Raw genomic sequence first — 21,265 nt, 5'->3', positions numbered from 1 at the left:
GACACCAAAAGTTTCTTATTCTGACTCAGTGCCAGAGAATGAATCCCCTCAAGAAGAGAGACATGGAGGTGGAGCCAGAGCTCCTAGACTCCCCAAAATAGTCACTGTCTCTTGGAGAGGGGCTTTGTTTTCACCATGAGATAATATGCAACAGTGCCCCCCCCATCAATATACAGCTGTAATTGCAGCTAGCAGGAGCAATCTGCTCTGAGAGTTCTGATGTCCCCTGACCCCCAGGAAAGATTTACAGCCCCTGTTACAGGAGAGGGAATGTGCTGTATAAAAACTGAGCATGAAATACTCATCACAGATAAATCTTCAGTTACACTTTGTAACCAGCAGGTAAATGCAGATGGGAGAAAAACATTTTCTCGAATTCCTTATGAGAAACATTTAAAGATTTGAAGCAGGGAGTGACGGAGGAGCAGTGACCAGAACAGAGTAGGGAGGGAAGCAGTAGTGAAGGGCAGGTGGGCTATTAACATGTAAGAAGTTGCTCCTTGCTGTCTCCTACCTTGTGCAGTTGTATACATATTTCACAGCAGCAGATCTCTGCAGGGCTGCATGCTACCTTGGTTATGGAGCCTGAGCTGCACATTGAGCTATGCCCCCCATTCCCACTACCCACCCCCAGCTGGGACTCCTGCCCGTGCTTCAGCTATGCTTCCCCTGCCAGGCCCCAGTTCACCTCCCTCCAAGCTGCCTCCCTCAGACCCATGCAATAGTCACGTGTACTTCACTAATCATTTCGTGGATTTCAGAGGTGGAACATTCAAAGTGGAGAAGCTTCACCAGGAGACAGTGAGAGCATTCCAGCCCAGAATAGTTCATCACCTGGCTTACTGCACTCACCTGTAGGGCAGGGATGAATTATCAGAGTTCAGGTCCCTGCTCCTGAGTGGGAATTTAACCCAGGGTCTCCCATATCCCAGGCAAGTGCCCTAATCACTGGGCTAAAGATTATAAGGGGGAGCACACACACAGTTCCTGCATAACCCCAAATGGACTTCTCGGATTTCCTGATGAGTTCCAAACAGTTTCAGGGCTGAATCAAATATTTTTTGGTTTGTTCCCTGAAATAAAACATTGATTACTGTCCTAGCTGTAGCTAGGAGTGGTGAAATGATAGCAATGGAGGCAGTGGTGAGGATGGATGTGGAGGTGGATAGGGTGGGTGGGTGTCACATTCACAGCATCCCAATGCCAGAGGGCAAGGGACTCACTGGTATCAGGTAATGAATTTCAGCTGGCCTGACCAGTTCAATGAACCCCAATTCATTGATTTCATAATCTGATAAGTGGTATGTAAAATATTGGAAAACTAATAACTCACTGATTATTAATAGTCTTGCACTGTACATGCACTAAGTGGTTATAAGGAGATATGGCTGAAATAATGACTAATGTATTTACACTAGGCATGTTGCAGTAAGTTGGTAAACAGGTCTGCCCTAGACAAAGGCATGTGTTTGCTTCTCTGACCAGCCAGTCCTCAGGTAGAGATAAGGAAGGTCTATTTACAGGTTAGGTAAACCAAGCTATCAAGACAACAAATCGGAGAGGAGACAGCATGATTGTATACACCCAGCAGGAGAGAGAAGCTTGGTCTGGGTTTTACTTTTCAAAGAATACATTTAAAAGGTTTACTGGTCTATAAAGACAGAGGAGCTGAACCTCAAGAGATAAGCAATTAAATCAACTGATCGTATACAATATTACTGTATCATGAAAGTGTATTCAGTGAGATCTTTTATGAAAGCCTATATTATTATTATCATTATTATAATAATTTAATGTCTGTATTAACACTATTTAAGCAATTATGGATCCTCACTGATATTATGGTTTAAAGTGTTTGTCCAAACAAACGGAGAAACAGCTCCCTTCCAGACAGGAGGGGAGGCAGCTATCTATCTGTCCCCACTTAAATTAAGCAAGGTGTAACCAAAACAATGGAAGCTCCATTTACATGGAAATCAGCAGGGGGGTTGAAAATGCACAGGAAGGGGAGAACAGTATGAGGTCCTCCTGTCTGTGGAAACAAGGTCATTGAACCTTGGAAGATATAAGCAAGGACGGAAGCCATCTTTGCCACCCATCACTAGAGAGACACAAGAGGCCAGAGCTCTTGCAAGCTGAGAAAGATGCATCCTTCAACCAAGAGAGCAGGGTTGAAGTCTCTGGGCTTAGGTGGCGAGTTATATGGGTCCATGGTGCCCATGCACCCTCAATATTTAGGAACGTGGGCCCAGCCCTACCAATGTTTGGGCTTACTTTGGGGGGCCCCACACTTCAGGGGGATGTGGGGTCCAGGGTGGCCTGGGGGGTTAGCGAGAAGCCCGGTTCCTGCAGCAGCGAGCGACCTGGTCCCAGACCACCCCACTCTGCTCCACCCCTCTGGCTCCCAGCGTTGCTATGGGGAAGGGGCAGAAGCTGGAAAAAGGCAGGGTGGGAGCATGAGGGAAGGGATGGAATGGAATGGGGACAGGAAGGGGGAGGAGCAGGGGTGGGCTGGGTCTGGGTCACTTGCTGCTGCTGGTGCCCCCTACCAGGCCCCTCAGGCCACCCTGGACCCAAAGCCGCCTTGTCCATAGGATGGATTGGGGCAACCGCCCCAGGCCCCACTCTTTGGGGAGCACTGCGCTTCATGAGGATGCAGGGTCCAGGGCAGCCTGGGGGCTTAGCAGCACCAGGCAACCTGGCCCCAAACCATCCCACTCCACTCCTTCCCTGCCCCCATTCAATCCCTTCCCCCAGACTCCCGCCCCACTTCTTTCTGGTTTCTGCCCCCTCCCCTGAGTGAAGCCAGAAGCCAGTGGGACAGGATGGACTGGGGCCAGGTTGCTCAATGCTACCGGCACCAGGCCCCCGGCTAGCCCCCAGGCCACCCTGGACTCCGTGTCCCCCTGAATCTCGGGGACCCCCAAAATGCGGGGCCTTGGGCAGTTGCCCCGGTCTGTCCTATGGACATTTGGCACCACCAAAAATTATACAAACCTGGTGATCGTGTCTCTGGGAACTGACAATAAGTTTGAGACACCATCTTGAACAAAGCCTGTACCTTGCTAGATTAAGTTTTAGACTTTTAGATGTGTGTTTTCACTTTTATTTGTTTGCAACCCTTGCTAACTTTATTCTTTTTACTTGGCATCACTTAAGTTATGTCGTAGTGTTAATACATTTGTTTTATTTTTGGTATAGACAGCCTCAGTGCTGTGTTTCACTTGAAGTGACTACTAATTACAGTTTAAGTGTTAAGCTGTTGGCTCTTTACAGGAGCAACGAACCTTTATATATCTCTGAATGTTCCAGGGGAGGGTTGTACATTTCAGGGCAGACAGCTTTGTGGAAATTTGAGCCTGGGGGCATGTTGGAGTCACTTTGCTGGTTGTAACCAATCCTGGTGGAAGCCAAAGTGGGGCAGTGGGGTTGTACACAGGCTGCTGGGGTCAGAGCTGCTGAACCAGGACTGTCAAGTACACAAACACTCAGGATGTGGCCTGTATGCTTGTGGGGTGGCTGTGAGAGACCCAGGTTGGGACCTACAGCAGTAAAGCATTTTAAGGCACCCAGCGTTGCAGAGAAAGTTTGACATAACCTCTCACTGGCTTGGATTGCACCCCCAGAACACAGTGGGGATGAAGGGAGGGCCAGTGTTGGGGCAAATGTCATCAGAAGTGACAACTATTATTGTGTCTAGTTTGTTCTAGACTAACTTTAATCACAGTGACTCAGTCAATTCCTGTTGTGTCTATCCCACTCTCTACTCCTTCCACTGCTGGGGAATTATTTCTTCTCTCTTCCTGTTGCTTTTTCTTTCTAAACTCTCAGCCATTATTTCAGTATTTTCAGATAATATGAATAAGCACCTCCCCTCCTGAATCTCATCCCTGTGGAGGCACCTACCCTTGCTGTCCCTTGCCCTTTATTCTCCTTTATTCTCCAGTCTCATGTCTAAACCTCCAGGCCTCATCACTGAATAGTTTCCTTTCTTTGAACTTTCTCCAGTTTTTCAATATCCTTCCTATAATAAAAGAACAGAAATACAACATTCCAGCTGAGGATGTACTAAGACCATGTAAACGTTCATCAGTCCCATCCAGTCCCACCTGCAGACACAGTCACACACTCTGCTTTGTGTCTACCTGTTCACACCTGAGAATTATGTAGTTGGCTACACCCATGCCCCAGCAATGTCATACTTTGCCCTCTTATTCAAACTCTCTCTCATCACTGGAACACAGGAACTGGCATATGGGGTAAAAGGCTGCTGCTTATTTAACAATGTTGTTGCTCTGGGGTGGAGAGATAACAGCGTAACCAACAGTCTCTGATGGATGTATTGACTCTCTAGGTCGCATTGAGGTTCGGCTGGTTGGAGGGGATACTGCTTGCTCAGGACGTCTTGAAGTCAAACATGGAAGTACATGGGAGACAGTCTGTGATTCACACTTGGATTTCAACACTTCCTCTGTTATCTGCAATGAATTAGGGTGTGGACAGGCTGTAGCCACCTTGGGAGCAGCTCACTTTGGAGAAGGACATGATCTGATCTGGAAGGAAGAATTCCAGTGTGTGGGGAATGAGTCTCTCCTTCAGAAATGTCCCAGGATGTCCCATCCTAATGACACATGCTCCCACGCTAATGATGTCGGCGTATTGTGCTCAGGTAAGAATTCAAACTGATGAACCACTAACATGGGCCCTATGGCTGGGCCCTTCAGTCTCTTTTCTGTCACATCCTGTGAACCCACGTCCCAGAAGACTTTACATGTTTCCATGTTACCCCAAAGGATTCCTGTCAGTTAGAAAGGGTGGCTCCACTCTCCCTCCACCCACGGGGAACCAAGAGGGGATCCAAGAATGGATGGAAACTCCATTATCTCTCTCACATTCCTAACTCGATTTTTAGTGTGTCCAATAATGGGGACAGTTCTATTAAATTTTTCTCCCGCTACAAGGATAGGGTCCCAACAGAGCTCTGATCCCCCTTATCCTCCACTAATAATAATGACTGTCACTCATATTTGAGTATGACTGTGACTTGAAGTCTGTTCCCACAAGTAGGGATCAGGAAACATGCCACGGCAAGTTGGTGTCTATGTTCTCTCCTACTGTTGGGCAAGGTGGTGCAATGATATTTTGTTGTGCATTTTGCTTCCCTTGTAGCAAAGTGCCAAGCTCGCCTGCCATGGGCTGTACTCTCCCAGGTCATTGAGTCCAGCAGATTTTGTCAGGCCATTTGAATCCCATTATGCTGTGTAAGTGGCATTGTTGCAGACAGTTAAGAGTTTGGATTTGGCAACAATAAAGGGTCAGGTCTCTAGCAACTATAGAAGACAAGGGAGCACAACAGCTCTGTAAACTTGGCATTTTGTGGACACATGGACCCCCTCACCTTGTCCAAAGTCTTTTTATAGACTTTTTTATGAAAGTGGAGGCAGCTGACTTTAAGGTGCTGAAAGTTGTTTATCAATGCTGGTGTCATCGGTAACTGTACTACTTAGGTAGCAGAAGGACTTGATGTTGTTTAATTGGCAGCCATTCAATTTTATTTCAGGTTGTGATGGAGGTAATGGCTGCATGTTCTCCACTGCTGAGCACACTCTTCCCTACTCAGATACATCTGTAAAGGGAAAGGGTAGGGTCTAGTGGTCAGAGAACAGAACTAGAAATCTCAAGACCTGGGTTTTCTTTCCAGATCTGCTGCTGTATTTATTAATGCTCCATGCTTGAATTTGCCCATCTGTGAAATAGAGATAACAATTAATTACTTACCTCAGCGAGTGGCTGTGCGGCTTAACTTCATTAGTGTAAAGTGCTTTCAAGACTTAAATGCATAATGCTATATAGGGCCAGGTGTTGTTATATTAAAACTTAATAGGAAGAATTGGCGTGGTTGTGGCCAGTTTTATGTTATTTCCCTGAAATGGGGGTTGACTTTGTGCCACTCATTAATAGGGATCTGATTCCTAGAGACTAGCTGAAAGCCTGTGCTATTGCATGGGTGTAATTTGTAGTTTCACATGGGTGTAATTTATAAAGTCATGTGAAGAAACAGTGCCTGCTGGGAGCAAATATTAAGCAAAAAACATAGAATATGAACGCAAAACATGTACATTGTCAAACTGAAATGTACACCTATCTAACAGCTTTGGCTCATACCACCTAATTCATATACACACCTCCCTCCCAGTTGTTTGGTAAATTACTTGACCATGAAACTTACTTATTACCAAGGTGCATTTCGGCAATCTAAGTATACCATTGTACCAGTACTGTATTTGTTGCTAAAGCATGTTTTCACCACAGTTTGTTAATGGACTTTTTAACTGCCCTCTATTCCCCTGCCAGTTTTAGGTTGAAATGTCAACCTTGTAATGGACACAAAAAGCACCTCTCTCCCTGGCTGCTCAGCTGGAGACTGCACTTGCTCTCTCCTCACCCCTGAGATCATAGAATCATAGAATTCAAGATCAGAAGGGACCATTATGATCATCTAGTCTGACCTCCTGCAAGATGCAGGCCACATAAGCCGATCCACCCACTCCTGAAATAATTCTCTCCCTTGACTCTGCTGTTGAATGCTCCAAATCATGATTTAAAGACTTCAAGTAGCAGATAATCCACCAGCAAGCGACCCCTGCCCCATGCTTCAGAGGAAGGTGAAAAACCTCCAGGGCCACTGCCAATCTACCCTGGAGGAAAATTCCTTCCCGACCCCAAATATGGCGATCAGCTGAACCCCGAGCATGTGGGCAAGACTCTCCAGCCAGACCCTCTGGAAAAGGCTAACAATATCCCAACATTGACCCTTTGTACTAATTACCAGTGTGGCACGTTATTGACCTATTGACTAAACCCGTTAGCCTATCATACCATCCCCTCCATAAACTTATCCAGCTTAATCTTAAAGTCATGGAGGTCCTTCGCCCCCACTGTTTCCCTCGGTAGGCTGTTCCAGAATTGCACTCCTCTGATGGTTAGAAACCTTCGTCTAATTTCAAGCCTAAATTTCCTGACTGACAATTTATATCCGTTTGTCCTCGTGTCCACATTAGCACTGAGCTGAAATAATTCCTCTCCTTCCCTGGTATTTATCCCTCTGATATATTTAAAGAGTGCAATCATATCTCCTCTTATCCTTCTTTTGGTTAAGGAAAACAAACCGAGCTCCTCAAGTCTCCTTTCATACGACAGGCTTTCCATTCCTCGGATCATTCTAGTGGCCCTTCTTTGTACCCGTTCCAGTTTGAATTCATCCTTCTTAAACATGGGAGACCAAAACTGCACACAATACTCCAAATGAGGTCTCACCAACGCCTTATATAACAGGACTAGCACCTCCTTATCTCTACTAGAAATACCTCGCCTAATGCATCCCAAGACTGCATTAGCTTTTTTAACGGCCACATCACATTGCCTACTCATAGTCATCCTACGATCAACCAGGACTCCTAGGTCCTTCTCCTCCTCCGTTACTTCCAACTGGTGCATCCCCAGCTTATAACTAAAATTCTTGTTAGTCATCCCTAAATGCATAACCTTACACTTCTTATTGAATTTCATCCTTTTACTAATACTCCAGTTTACAAGGTCATCCAAATCTCCCTGGAGGATATCCCGATCCTTTTCCGAATTGGCAATACCTCCCAACTTGGTGTCATCCACAAACTTTATCAGCCCACTCCTACTTTTGGTTCCGAGGTCAGCGATAAATAGATTAAATAAAATTGGACCAAAAACCAAACCTTGAGGAACTCCACTGGTAACCCCCCTCCAACCCGACAGATCACCCTTCAATACGACCCTCTGCAGTCTCCCCTTTAACCAGCTCCTTATCCACCTCTGGATTTTCATTTCGATCCCCATCTTTTCCAATGGGGAACTGCCCTTCATTCCCTATTACTATCTTCATCATAGCAACACCTCTCTTGCCTCCTGCTTTCCTGGGACTTCTCTGCCTGGGACTCCGCTAAATCACAACTTTCACAACTTCACTCTCCCCTGCTTCTTGCTGCCCTAGGACCCTCATGCTCTAGAGACATACATGAAGCCAGGGCTCAGTGGCAGGACAGATCTGTGTCCTCAGTCCAGAAGGTCTCACACACAGCTTGGCCCAGCCGTGAAAACTGGAGAATGAGAGGAGCTTCTCGCATCTTCACACCAGCTCCTCCTGTAGGAACTGAAATCCTGTGACTTGTGACCAGCTTGCAACAACTGGAAACACTGCAACACTGCCTTCCCCTGGCTGCTTGGAGGGAACCCCATTTCCTACCACCAACCCCAGGCTGGAGAGCTGCCATCTGATCTCCTTCATCTCTCACCCCATTGCTGTCCTCTGCATCCCCCTCTACCTTCTTTATGTCCCCACATCCCCCTTCAGCCACATCATCCTGCCCCTCACAGCCTGTTTTCTGCCCTCACATCCTCCAACACCCCATTCCCCTGAAACCCCTAGATCTGCCTACCCTCCTTTCACAGGATCTCTGGGGCCACTTACACTCCCAGCGGGGCTGCGGGGTTGCGGAACTCCGGCCGGGGGAGCGGGACCACGGGGTTGCGGGGATCCGGCCGGGAGAGCGGGGCTGAGGGGTTGAAGGGCTCCAGCCGGGGTAGCGGGGCCGCGGGACTTGCCGCGCTGCGACCGGGGGAGCTGGACCGCGGCGACCGGGAGAGCGGGGCTGCAGGGTTTCGGGGCTCCAGCCAGAAGAGCGGGGCTGCGGGGCTCTGACTGGGAGAGCGGGATCACGGGACTTGCCGCGCTGTGACTGGCGGAGCGGGACCGCGGCGTTGCGGGGATCCGGCCGGGGTTGTGGGGCTCCGTCCGGGAGAGCGGAGCCGCGGGACTTGCCGCGTTCGGCCAGGGAGCGGGGCCACGCTGTTGCAGGTCTCAGGCCGGGGGAGCCGGGCCAAAAGGCAAATGCTGACATTAATGTTGTTTCAGTCTGTGTGTTACTTATCATTGTGTATTCAGTGTCACCATAGAAGGGAAGGGCTCTGCATAGATGGAAATTTGCCTGGGCATCAGTAGAACATGTTAAGTAAAATTTGCTTTAAAAATTATACCTGGTGCTTTGTCATCTTGTGTCATCATTTTTATTTCTTTCAGTTATTTAAGTGAACTCTAAAACTTTCATGCTGTTTACTATCTGACATTGTATCTCTTTAATCTCCTTCATAACCATCATTGACTTTTTTCCATTTTAATACTAGCCCATAGTATCAGAAACAGTGAGAAAAATAGCAAATAAAGGTACATGACTCTATCTCTATAGAGAATGATAGATATACATGCATCTGTCTCACATAGAGAGATGTGATGTATTCTAGCATAGTGCCTTTCCCAACATCACTGCTAATGGCAGAGCCTGGAAAGGAGCTGGACTGCCCACTTGCCTGCTTGAGGAACACACCACTGGCCGAAAGCCCAGTCCACAGCAGCTAGCCAGTTAGCCTGTCACTGTGTCAATGAGGATCCCTGGCTGGCCATGGTCATACTGCCAGGTTGAGTATGAGGATGTGCAGGGGGAAATGAAAAAAGAGGGATATTTGTCCTGAAAGATGAACTCCTGGAGACAGGAAGCCAGGACTGGAGAGGGGGCGTACTTCTGTGTAAGGTGGGGTTGCCACCACCAAGGCACAGTAAAACTGGCAATCCATGGGCAGGCCCAGGGCCCAGGGCTGGGAGAGAGAGGGAAGGTTCCAGGGCTGGGGGCAACCATTGGGAGGGGTCCAGGTCTTGAAAATTTATGGGAGGCTTGGCGGGATTTGGGGCTGGGAGAAGGGCACTGGTCTCCCATTCTCTGGTATCTGCCCTGGCACACTGCACACATGCAGAGCAGGATGAGGGTGCCAGCTGGGAGGCCCTTGAATGCTCACAGCCATGACATCTGCAACTGGAGTTCCGAGACCATTTCATGCCCAGGTGCATTTCTGCACAGTTTAGAAATCCTGGCAACACCAACCTCTCCCCTGCCCCAGCCAACACCACCTTTGGACCAGCAACTGGCAAGGCTGTAGAAAAACTAGCCAGGCCACTCAAAAAAAAAGCCAGGTAGTATAAGGCTGTTGGTGGGGAGAGAGAGAGACCTCAGCCTCATGGTGCTCATTCCTACACATTTCTTGATGTGCGCTTCTAGTGATAACAAAACGTTTATCTGCTCTTCCCTCCTTTTTTCCTTCATTGGTGTGTTTGACTCTCTTTGGGCCTGATCCAGCAATGGCAGCTGAGGGTGCTCAGCCCCTCACAGGATCCTCTCAGCGCCTTGTGGGATTGTGCCCTATACTTGGGGGACCCTCCTTTGCTGAACTCAGTGTTCTGGAATGTCCAAGGCTAACCGCAGGCAACCTTGACTCTGCATTAATGAAGTTTTTTTACCATTTAATTATACTAAAAATCTGCTCTGAATCCCCAATTCTACCCACAATCTCAGAACAGTGCTACAACTTGGGGCAGGGAGATAGTCACCAGTGTTTGCTTTTTAATTGTCATCAGAAAGCTGCAGATTGAGCACAGTTGGATTGACAGAGGCAGTTCACAGCTCTTAGAGCTACTGTTCCACTGATGTCAATGGAAGCCCCAAGCAGCTCTTCACCAAGGGAAATGATCCCCCTGGAGGTGGCAATAACCACTAGGGCTTATCTGCTCTCCAGCTTCACTCACTGCATTAGGTGTAGCTGTATTGAATGGTGGAGAAATACACGGGGCAGCTTGGGAGAACTGTGGTTGTAATAGGAGATTTGGGAATTAGTTTGAGGAGCATTAGAGAGCTGAGAATGTGATATGAGGAGATCTGGGCCTAAGCACCCCGATGTTTGTTATCAAAGGAAAGATGTGCATATGGACCTTGAGGTTCCAATTGGCATCATTTGTGTAGGCTGTGTCAGGAGCAGGGCACTGGGTTCATCTTGGCATGGATATTGTCAGTAGTGAGTTGGGCACAGGGCCGGCTTCAGGCACCAGTGAAGGAAGCAGGTGCCTGGGGCAGCACTCCATCTGTTATTGAGGTGGCACGTCCGGGTCTTCAGCGGCAATTCGGTGGCGGGTCCTTCACTCCCTCTCTTCCTCTTCAGTGGAACTTCAGCAGCAGCTCAATCTTTTATTTTTTTCCTTTGCCGCTTTGGGCAGCAAAAATCTGGAGCTGGCCCTGGTTGGGACATGAGAGCTGTGTGTGGATTTAATGATGGGTAGGGGAAGTATGTTTAGGTGATATTTTGTGCGGATGAGTTATGGGGCTGTGAAAGAGTATGAAGTGGTTGTTGAATTTGCAAGTGTGGTATGCTCTCATGGGGTAGGCTCAGTGTTTGAGCACAGGGAAAGTGCAGATAGTGCCTGTGCATAACAGTGAACAGGCAGAGTGGGAGTGTGTATGTTATGGGTGTTGTGAGGCATTGCTTGAAGAGGGAGGAGTTAGCACTGCATGAGTGTTTATCTTAACTCTGAATTTCCTGGCTTTCAGAAGTTTGAGTTTTGCTGAACTCGGAGTTCTGAAGGGCACAAACCATAAACGGGCAAGTTTAACTCTGCATTAAGAAAGATTTTTGCCATTTAATTTCCTAGTATTTTAAACAGAAAGGAATGTATGCTGATAGGATTAATGGTTATTTAAACAGTTGTCGTTCTCACCTAGGCTTGCAGCTGATATGCTACTGTCAAGGTTCCCTCTCCACTCTGAACTCTGGGGTACAGATGAGGGGACCCACATAAAAGACCCCATAAGCTTATATTCTACCAGTTTAGGTTAAAACTTCCCCAAGGTACAATTCCTTCCCTTGTCCTTGGACGGTATTGCTGCCACCACCAAGTGATTTACACAATCATTCAGGAAAAGAGTCATGTGGAGTCCCTGTTCCCTCAAAATATTCCCCCAAGCCCATTCACCCACTTTCCTGAGGAGGCTTGAGAATAATGTGAGTACCGACCAGACCCTTTGTCTCTAGGACACTGAAAATTAAACAGGTTCTTAAATGAATTAAGTGTAGACAAATGTTGTCCATTCTGTTCATAAAAAACACCCAATTATGTGGATTCCACAACCTCCCTTGGCAGTCTAGTCCAGAACTTATCCATCTGTATAGATAGAATGTTTTCCCTAATATGTAACCTAAATCTCCCTTGCTGCGGATTAAGCCGTTTACTTCTTGTCCTAATTTCAATGAACAGGAAGAACAGTTCATCCTGGTCCTATTTATTAACAGTCCTTAACATATTTGAAGATTGTTATCACATCCACTCTCAGTCTTCTTTTCTCAAGATTAAACATGGCCTGTTTTTTTCTAACCTTTCCTCATAGGTCATTTATCATTTTTTGTTGCTCTCCTCTGGACCATCTCCAAATTTGTCTACATTTTTTCTAAAGTGTGGCACCCAATATTGGACATAGTACTCAAGCTGAGGCCTCATAAATGCCAAGTAGAGTGGGACAGTTACCTCTCATGTCTTATATATGACACGCCTGTTAATACACCCAAGAATTTTAGCCTTTCTCACAATTGCATCAGTCATAAACATACAGCTAACGGTAGCATAAAATCCCTCCTTACTTGTGAAGGGTTAAGAAACTGAGATAACCTGGTTGGCACCTGACCAAAAGAACCAATAAGGGGAGAAGATACTTTCAAATCTATGGGAGGAAGGAGGGTTTTTTTTGTGTGTGTTTTTTTGTTCTCTCCGGGTCAGCAAGGAACCAGGGCAGGGAAAATGCATCTCCCTAAGCCATATCTGAACTAAGCATCTAATATTACAGAAATAGTAAGTAATAGAAAGGAAATGCATTAGATTATCTTTTGTTGTAGCTTGTGAATTTTCCCTGTGCTAAGAGGGAGGTTTATCCTTGTTTTTGTAACTTTAAAATTTTGCCTAGAGGAGAAATCCTCTGTGTTTTTTTAATCTTTTGTTATTCTCTAAAGTATTTACCATCCTGATTTTACAGAGGTGATTCTTTTATCTTTTCTTTAAATAAAATTCTTTTTTTAAGAACTTGACTGATTTTTCATTGTTCTTGGGACTGTGTTCACCTGTACCAATTGGTGAGGATATTATTCTTAAGCCTTCCCCAGGAAAGCGGGTGTAGGGCTTGGGGGAATATTTCAGGGAAATAGGACTCCAAGTGTCCCTTTCCCTGATTCTTTGTCTAAATCACTTGGTGGTGACAGCATACTGTTCAAGGACAAGGTTGAAGGACATAAATCCACACCGTGTAGAGGCCAAGCATAGGAGTTTATTACACACAGCGCTGGCGGAGTGTCATCTTGCTTATTAGGCTCAGAGACACTGTCAATCAATTGATTACAATAGAATATATAGATTTTCCATGGGCGGGGGAAAGTGATAGGGTAGGCAGTTCCACACCCCGGGATAGGTTTTGCAGCAAGACAAGATAGCACATTAGCCAATGGTTAAAAGGTTACATAATGTCTCCGCCCATGGTCTCAAGTTAGCAAGTTAACATTTAATTAATACTTTGATGAAATGTTATTAGTATAAAATATATATGTTGAATTCTGATTTGGGGTCCATAGGAATGGAGCAACTCCTTTGATTGTCCACCAGGTACATTCCTAGGGGTTAAAGCAAAGAAACAGTAAAAGTATATGACAATAAAGATTGTCCCCTTCATACCTTAAGGCAGGCACTGGTCCCTGGGAAGGGAGGTGGAAGGATGCCATATCTTATACTGACATATGCCAATTTTCATAAACTCAAGGTTGGATCTGTGGGAAGAACATTCCCTACAGAGGAGACTGACACAATAGGAACAGGGATCCTTTGTTCAATTTGCAACTCTGAATAAAACACAATTATTTAATTCTTAGCTCCAACACCTGTCAATTTGCTGACCAGGCCTATTTTAGCAAAACAAGATTATTTTTTTACCCCAGCATTCTATTAGCTAATCACTATTTGCTAGGCCTCTGGTCTCTTGACCAAACTCTGGACTTTGGGTCTGGAAAAGAGCTGGCACAATCCATATACCAGGTTGTTTTATAAAATGCACATGGATTTTAACCCTTCAAAGTAGAATTTGTGCCTTGGGAAAGTTCTTAATCTAAAATGGTAAAAATAATCTTAGGGGGTCTTTCATGCAGGTCCCCACATCTGTACCCCAGAGTTCAGATTGCGGAAGGAACCCTGACAGAATCACACTGTTGGCTCATATTCAATCTGTGATCTACTGTTACCCCAGATCCCTTTTAGCAGTACTACCACTAAGCCATATTCCCCATATTGTAGTTGTGCATTTGATTTTTCCTTCTGAATTGTACTTTGCAATTGTCTTTACTGAATTCCATCATGTTTCAAACCAGTTCTCCAACTTGGCAAATCATATTGAATTCTAATTCTGTCTTCCAAAGTGCTTGCAACCCCTCCCAGCTAGTACCAGACCCAGGTTTGACCCCTGTGAGACTCCACTAGATATACATTTTCAGTTTGTCAGTGAACCATTGATAACTACTCTTAGAGTACAATCCTTCAACCTATTGGGCACTCACCTTATATTCATTTAATCTAGACTTCATTTCCTTAGTTTGCTTATGAGACTGTCATGTGGAACTGTATCAAATGCCTAACTAAAATCAAGACAGATCATATCTATTTCTTCCCATCCACTAGGCCAGTAACACTGTCAAAGAAGGAAATTAGGTTGGTATGGCATGATTTCTATTTGACAAATCTACTCTGGCTCTTTCTTATAGCCCTATTATCCCCTAGGTGATTACAAAGTCATTGTTTAATAATTTCTTTTTCCATGTATTGAAGCTAAGCTGACTGTGTCATTTTTATTCCCCTCTTTAAAGATAGGCACTATGTTTGCCCTGCTCCAGTCCTCTGGGACCTCACCCGTCCTCCATGAGTTCTCAAAGATAATTGGGAATTGTTCTGAGATTGCTTCAGCTAGTTTGTTAAGTACCTCAGTGTGACAATCAGGGTCTAGACACCCCAGGGGGTAACAGGGGTCTGAAACCCAAAGAATAAGCAGTTGAAACAATACATTATTGTATATAACAGTGTTTGGAGTAAGATATCATATAAAACTGGTGACATGTTGGTTATGGATATTGTTGTACAAGGAATATATAGATTGTGAGTAAAGAGTTATGCATGTGTGATGGAAATATGTTCCTAAAATATGTTTTGGGAACAGACTTCATAAACAAGTTTTTTCCTGGGGAAAACATGTTATTTTGCCTGTTTGCCTGTGTCTCCAATGTAAACTGGGCATGGTGATGCCAGAGACAGTGGAAGTTTCATTACATATGATTTACCAGGGGGATGGGAAGTCAACAGGCAGCATCAAACAGCAAGGGAGAAGAAGTTTATCTGGGAATGCACTTTAGACAAGCATGTTTCAAAAGTTTACTGAACTATAAAAACGAGAACGGAGAACGCCTTAATTATCTATCATTTAAGGGGTAAAGAGGATTCTGTGAATGTTGGATCCTCCGACTAGAAGAACTGGAGATGCTGGTAGCTTAATGTAAGTGAGAAAGCTGTTGAAACAAAGATTGTAGCTTGCTAAAGTTAAGTTTTACACACTAGAAAGTGTGCAATATTTTGTTTTGTTTGTAAGCATTTTCTGCTTCTGTTGTCTCCGCTTAGTATGATCTATGTTCTTTATTAATAAACTTATTTTTACTCAGCTCAGTGCTGTTTGTTAAGGTAAAAAGTGTGTCCTAAGCTGGGCAAACAGGCTAGTGTGTGTGTGTACTGTCGCTTTGGAGACAGTGGAGTTAATAATTTCTGTGAGTAACCAGTGAGAGGGACTAGAAACTGCAGGGAGACATCTCAGTGAAACTTGGGACCTGGTTTCATTGAATGTTACTTACAAGGCAAGGTGTAGAAAGGCATAATTTCGAGGAGTTTGCTGGTGAGGCAAACAGATTGGTGGGGCAGGGAGCTGATACACAGTTTAATCTCCAGCAAAGCTCACACTTGCTGAGGCAGTGGGGTAACACAGAGGCTTCTGGTACTGGATGCTCCGAGAAAGCATCACCCCTCAAATGAATTTCATTAAGACCTGGGACTCAAATACATCTAACTTATGTAAATATTCTTTAACATGTTCTTCCCCGGTTTTGGCTTGTGTTCCTTCCTCCGTGTTGTTACTATTAATTGTGTTGTGTATCTGCTCACCATTAACCTATTGAGTGACGACTAAAGCAAAATAGGCATTAAACACCTCAGTTTTCTTGATATCATCCTTTATTAGCTCTCCTTTACAGTAAGCAGAGGACCTGCACTTCCCTTTGTCTTTCTCTTGCTCCCTAAAGTATTTATGACTTCTTCTTATTCCCTTTTATGTCCTTTGCTGAGTGCAACTCATATTGTGCCTTAGCCTCACTGATTTAGTCCTTACATACTAATGTTAACGTTTTGTAATCATCCTTAGCAAGTGGTTCCCATTTCCACTTTCTATAGGATTCGTTTTTGATTTTCAGGTCGTTAAAGAGCTCCTGATGGAGCCATATTAGTCTCTTACTATTCTTTCCATCATCCTTTTGCATCAGCATAGTTTGCAGTTGCGTCTTTAACATTGTCTCTTTGAGGAACTTCCAGGTCTTCTGACCTCATTTTTTCCCAAGATTTTCTTCCCTTGGCACAGTTCCTGTGTTTGTTAAAGTCTGCTTTTTCTGAAGTTCATTGTCCTTATTCTTCTGCTCTCACTCCTTTTCTCTGATTATCTGAAAGACAAAAAAACAGAGGTCTACCCTTCTGGGCAGTCAATCATCGCTTAAAATATACAAATACCCTTGTTGATTTCAGGCAAAACAGAGGAATTACCCCATATTTTCTTGTATTTGTTTAATAGGCGGCCCAGGTTTCAGTGGCTCCTAGCTTATCAGTTAGATAATTTGCATTAATACAGATGCTTTCTGGTTTGCTTCTGGATTCAAAGCTATCCACAGCTTAAAGATTCTTACTTAAAAGGGACACAATTGTTTTTACCAGAATTTTTATTGCCTTTTACTTTTAACTCCTGCTTTCAAACACTGAAAGAAAACATCACTACTTATAGTGGCCCCTTAGAGCCTAATAGAGTTTCAATTACATAGCACTGTATACATTTCTTTAGCTAATTCGACTAAAATGTTCATAGCCAAATAATTGCAATCTAATCATTTCTTTGCCTGAATTTATTTACAAACATTTCAAAGACACAAAGAACTTTCCTCTTTAACATTTTTACAAAGTTCAACTGCTGTTCCCTCCAGCAACTACAGAGTTAACTTTTCACTCTTTCCTTAAATCACTTGCTTGTCTCCCAACAGCCATTTTTATCAACTCAAATCACCATTTCAAGTATTGTCCTGAGTATTTGAAATCCCCATGCTTATACTTACTTACTTCTTCCGTCCACTATGCCTTCAAAATTTTCCCATCTGTTTTCCAGTCGCTCAATCTGTTGCCTGCCCACTTGGGCCCGATCCTGCTTTTCTCGCTGAACTGTCCCTTCCATGGGCACCAGCTTTGTTTCAATACCAGTTTAGCTAGGAGGGTGGGCTTCTCAACTAACCCCCATCCTTCCTAGTCTCTTCTCTTAAACATTTTTACTCACAAGGCTATCCGAGTCCTCCCTCATGAGGCTTGCCACCTGGGCAAAAACGCATAGCCCATTGGGGTTTAACTATTCAATTTCCTCTTGTGGCAAACACACTGCTGTTACGGCATATGCTGAGCACAATGATTAAATTTTAACAAGTCCCTGAAGGACCGGTACTTTCTTAGCCAGTGCTTCCTTTTCTACCTGGAAGTCCTGTCTCAAGGCCTGCAACTTGCCCTGGGTGTAGGTTTGAGTTGCTGCCTGGTTCATGATCTGTGCTCTTAATTGCTCAATTCTAGTTATCAAGTACACATCTCATAGACTCATAAACTTTAAAGTCAGAAGGGACCATTATGATCATCTAGTCTGACCTCCTGCACAACGCAGGCCACAGAATCTCACCCATCCACTCCTGTAACAAACCCCTAACCTATGTCTGAGTTACTGAAGTCCTCAAATTGTGGTTTGAAGACCTCAAGCTGCAGAGAATCCTCGAGCAAGTGACCCATGCCCCATGCTGCAGGGGAAGGTGAAAAACCTCCAGGGCCTCTGCCAATCTGCCCTGGAGGAAAATTCCTTCCCTACCCCAAATATGGCGATCAGTTAAACCTGAGCATGTGGGCAAGACTCACCAGCCAGCACTCAGGAAAGAATTCTCTGTAGTAACTCAAATCCCACCCCATCTAACATCCCATCACAGACCACTGGGCATACTTACCTGCTGATAATCAAAGGTCAATTGCCAAATTAATTGCCAAAATTAGGCTATCCTATCATACCATCCCTTCCATAAACTTATCAAGCTTAGTCTTAAAGCCAGATATGTCTTTTGCCCCCACTATTCCCCTTGGAAGGCTGTTCCAGAACTTCACTCCTCTAATGGTTAGAAACCTTTAACTTCCTAGTGTCCAATTTATATCCATTTGTTCTTGTGTCCACATTGGTACTAAGCTTAAATAATTCCTCTCCCTCCCTAATATTAATCCCTAAACAAACCAAGCTCTTTGAGTCTCCTTTCATAAGACAGGATTTCCATTCCTCAGATCATCCTAGTAGCCCATCTCTGAACTGGAACACAGTTTGAATTCATCTTTCTTAAACATGGGAGACCAGAACTGCACACAGTATTCCAGATGAGGTCTCACCAGTGCCTTATATAACGGTACTAACACCTCCTTATCTTTGCTGGAAATACCTCACCTGATGCATCCTAAAACCATATTAGCTTTTTTAACAGCCATATCACATTGGTGGCTCATAGTCATCCTGTGATCAATCAATACTCTGAGGTCCTTCTCTTCCTCTGTTACTTCCAACTAATGTGTCCCCAATTTATAACTATAATTCTTGTTATTAATCCCTAAATGCATGACCTTGCACTTTTCACTATTAAATTTCATCCTATTACTATTACTCCAGTTTACAAGGTCATCCAGATCTTCCTGTATGATAACCCAGTTCTTCTCTGTGTTAGCAATACCTCCCAGCTTTGTGTCATCCGCAAACTTTATTAGCACATTCCCACTTTTTTTGCCAAGGTCATTAATAAAATGATTAAATAAGATTGGTCCCAAAACCAATCCCTGAGGAACTCCACTAGTAACCTCCTTCCAGCCTGACAGTTCACCTTTCAGTATGAACCCTTGTAGTCTCCCCTTTAACCAGTTCCTTATCCACCTTTCAATTTTCATATTGATCCCCATCTTTTCAAATTTACCTAATAATTCCCCATGTGGAACCATATCAAATTCCTTACTGAAATCGAGGTAAATTAGATCCACTGCATTTTCTTTGTCTAAAAAATCTGTTACCTTCTCAAAGAAGGAGATCAGATTGGTTTGGCATGATCTACCTTTTGTAAAACCATGTTTTATTTTGTCCCAATTACCATTGACCTCAATGTCCTTAATTACTTTCTCCTTCAAAATTTTTTCCAAGACCTTACATACTACAGATGTCAAACTAACAGGCCTATAGTTACTTGGATCACCTTTTTTCCCTTTATTAAAAATAGTAACTATGTTAGCAATTCTCCAGTCATATGGTACAACCCCTGAGTTTACTGATTCATTAAAAAATCTTGCTAGTGGGCTTGCAATTTCCTGTGCCAGTTCCTTTAATATTCTTGGATGAAGATTATCTGGGCCCTCTGATTTAGTCCCATTAAGCTGTATGAGTTTGGCTTCTACTTCAGATGTGGTAATATCTACCTCTAGATCCTCATTCCCATTTGTCATCCTTGCATTATCCTCTCGCACTGCACATGATCAGTGTAGTACACCAGGTGTGCATATAGGCGCACAAGCCTTCACAAGCACCTAACCTGAGAAGCAGGCTCTTTTTGAAATAACATTCTCCATTGGGGGTAACCCTCGAGCGTCTGAGAACCTGGTGCAATGATCATAGCACTGGTTTGATCTCTATCTGTGAGCAAAAATAAATTGCCAGCATCTGTCAACTTTAAGGCAATCTGTTGTGGGTTTTTTTCTGGGAGCTGTATCTCGGAAACCCCTTGGTGAAAAAGCCCCAAATTTCAATTACCACCCTGTGCTCCTATGTGACATGCCAATTTTCAAGGCAATCCAATCAACTATGGAACAGTTCAGCTTTGAAGGAAAACTGGTCTCAAGCTTAACTGTTTCAGAGCTGTCATTGTGCTATAATCAGGGTTTAAATTATCATACAGTATTTCCCAGACCCCCCAATTCCCCCAATTTGGGGCTCTAGGGTGGGGGTGGAGTCTTGGGGCATCAGCCTCATGGGATGTTCCTGGGCTTGGGGCTTCAGTCCCGCAGGGAGCACCGCAGCTTGGAGTGTCTACCCTGCAGCACACTCCCTTCAGGTTTGAAAATATTTACCAGAACAGACCTTTGGGCAGCTCTGGCTAAATTTAAGGGCTGGATTTAATATCACCACTCTGTAGTTTTTTTCCCAGTCACATCCCTCAGTGTACTGTTCTGATTCAGTAAAATCCTAATAACCTAGGACACAACAACCATAATGTGTAAGAACCCGCTTCTTCACATGACAGCCCCTGCAGTCTCCTTTGGAACCACCAGAGAGAAGATTGCCCCCACCCCTTGATAATCCATCCCAGGCATGACACTGACCCCAGAGCGATACATGCTGAGGCAGAGTTTGGTGGGTGCTGTGTGACCCCTCACACAGGGCAGACATGAGCAATAGCACCTGTACTATAAAAGCCTGATCATCATGTCTGAATATCCTGATTAAACAAAGTACCCAGTAAACTGGGAAATAATTATTAATTAATTATCCTATGTCACTGGGGCGCCTTCATCACAACTTGGATATAATTGTGTAAGAGAAATGTCCCTCTGATCTCCCTTCTCCTTGTTCTCAGGGTACGGCGGGTACAGGCTGGCAAATGGCAGCACAGGGTGTTCGGGGAGAGTGGAGCTTCGCCACGGAGGCACCTGGGGAACCCTCTGTGACTCCCACTGGGATTTACAGGCTGCCCACACCCTCTGCCAGCAGCTTGACTGTGGATTGGCCCTGTCGATGCCAGAAGGGCAGCTCTTTGGCACAGGAGATGGGCCTGTCTGGAACGGCACATTTGGCTGTGAGAGGAACGAATCTCGCCTGAGGGACTGTCCTGTTACTGCGCTGGGCACAACTGAGTGTCCCCTTGGGAGCGAAGCCAGCGTGGTGTGTTCAGGTGAGCAGCTGCAGTGGGAAAGAAAAGAATTGGGGATTGA

At 44.7% G+C, this 21,265-nt stretch overlaps 1 protein-coding gene across 1 annotated transcript in view; it reads left to right on the top strand.

Moving 5' to 3' along the window:
• Positions 1-21,068: 21,068 nt before the first annotated feature.
• The window catches only part of LOC120371164 (antigen WC1.1-like), a 40,813-nt gene continuing 40,616 nt past the window's right edge, over positions 21,069-21,265 (top strand). The window contains exon 1 of the mRNA XM_039486787.1: positions 21,069-21,225. Within this exon, the coding sequence (XP_039342721.1) occupies positions 21,069-21,225 (157 nt within the window). The remainder of the gene's footprint in view (positions 21,226-21,265) is intronic.

The sequence above is a fragment of the Mauremys reevesii genome, linkage group 1 (assembly GCF_016161935.1).
Source record: "Mauremys reevesii isolate NIE-2019 linkage group 1, ASM1616193v1, whole genome shotgun sequence".
Classification (NCBI taxonomy): domain Eukaryota; kingdom Metazoa; phylum Chordata; order Testudines; family Geoemydidae; genus Mauremys; species Mauremys reevesii.
The sequence above is the reverse complement of the archived record's forward strand: the minus strand, read 5'-3'. Positions and strand labels throughout refer to the sequence as shown.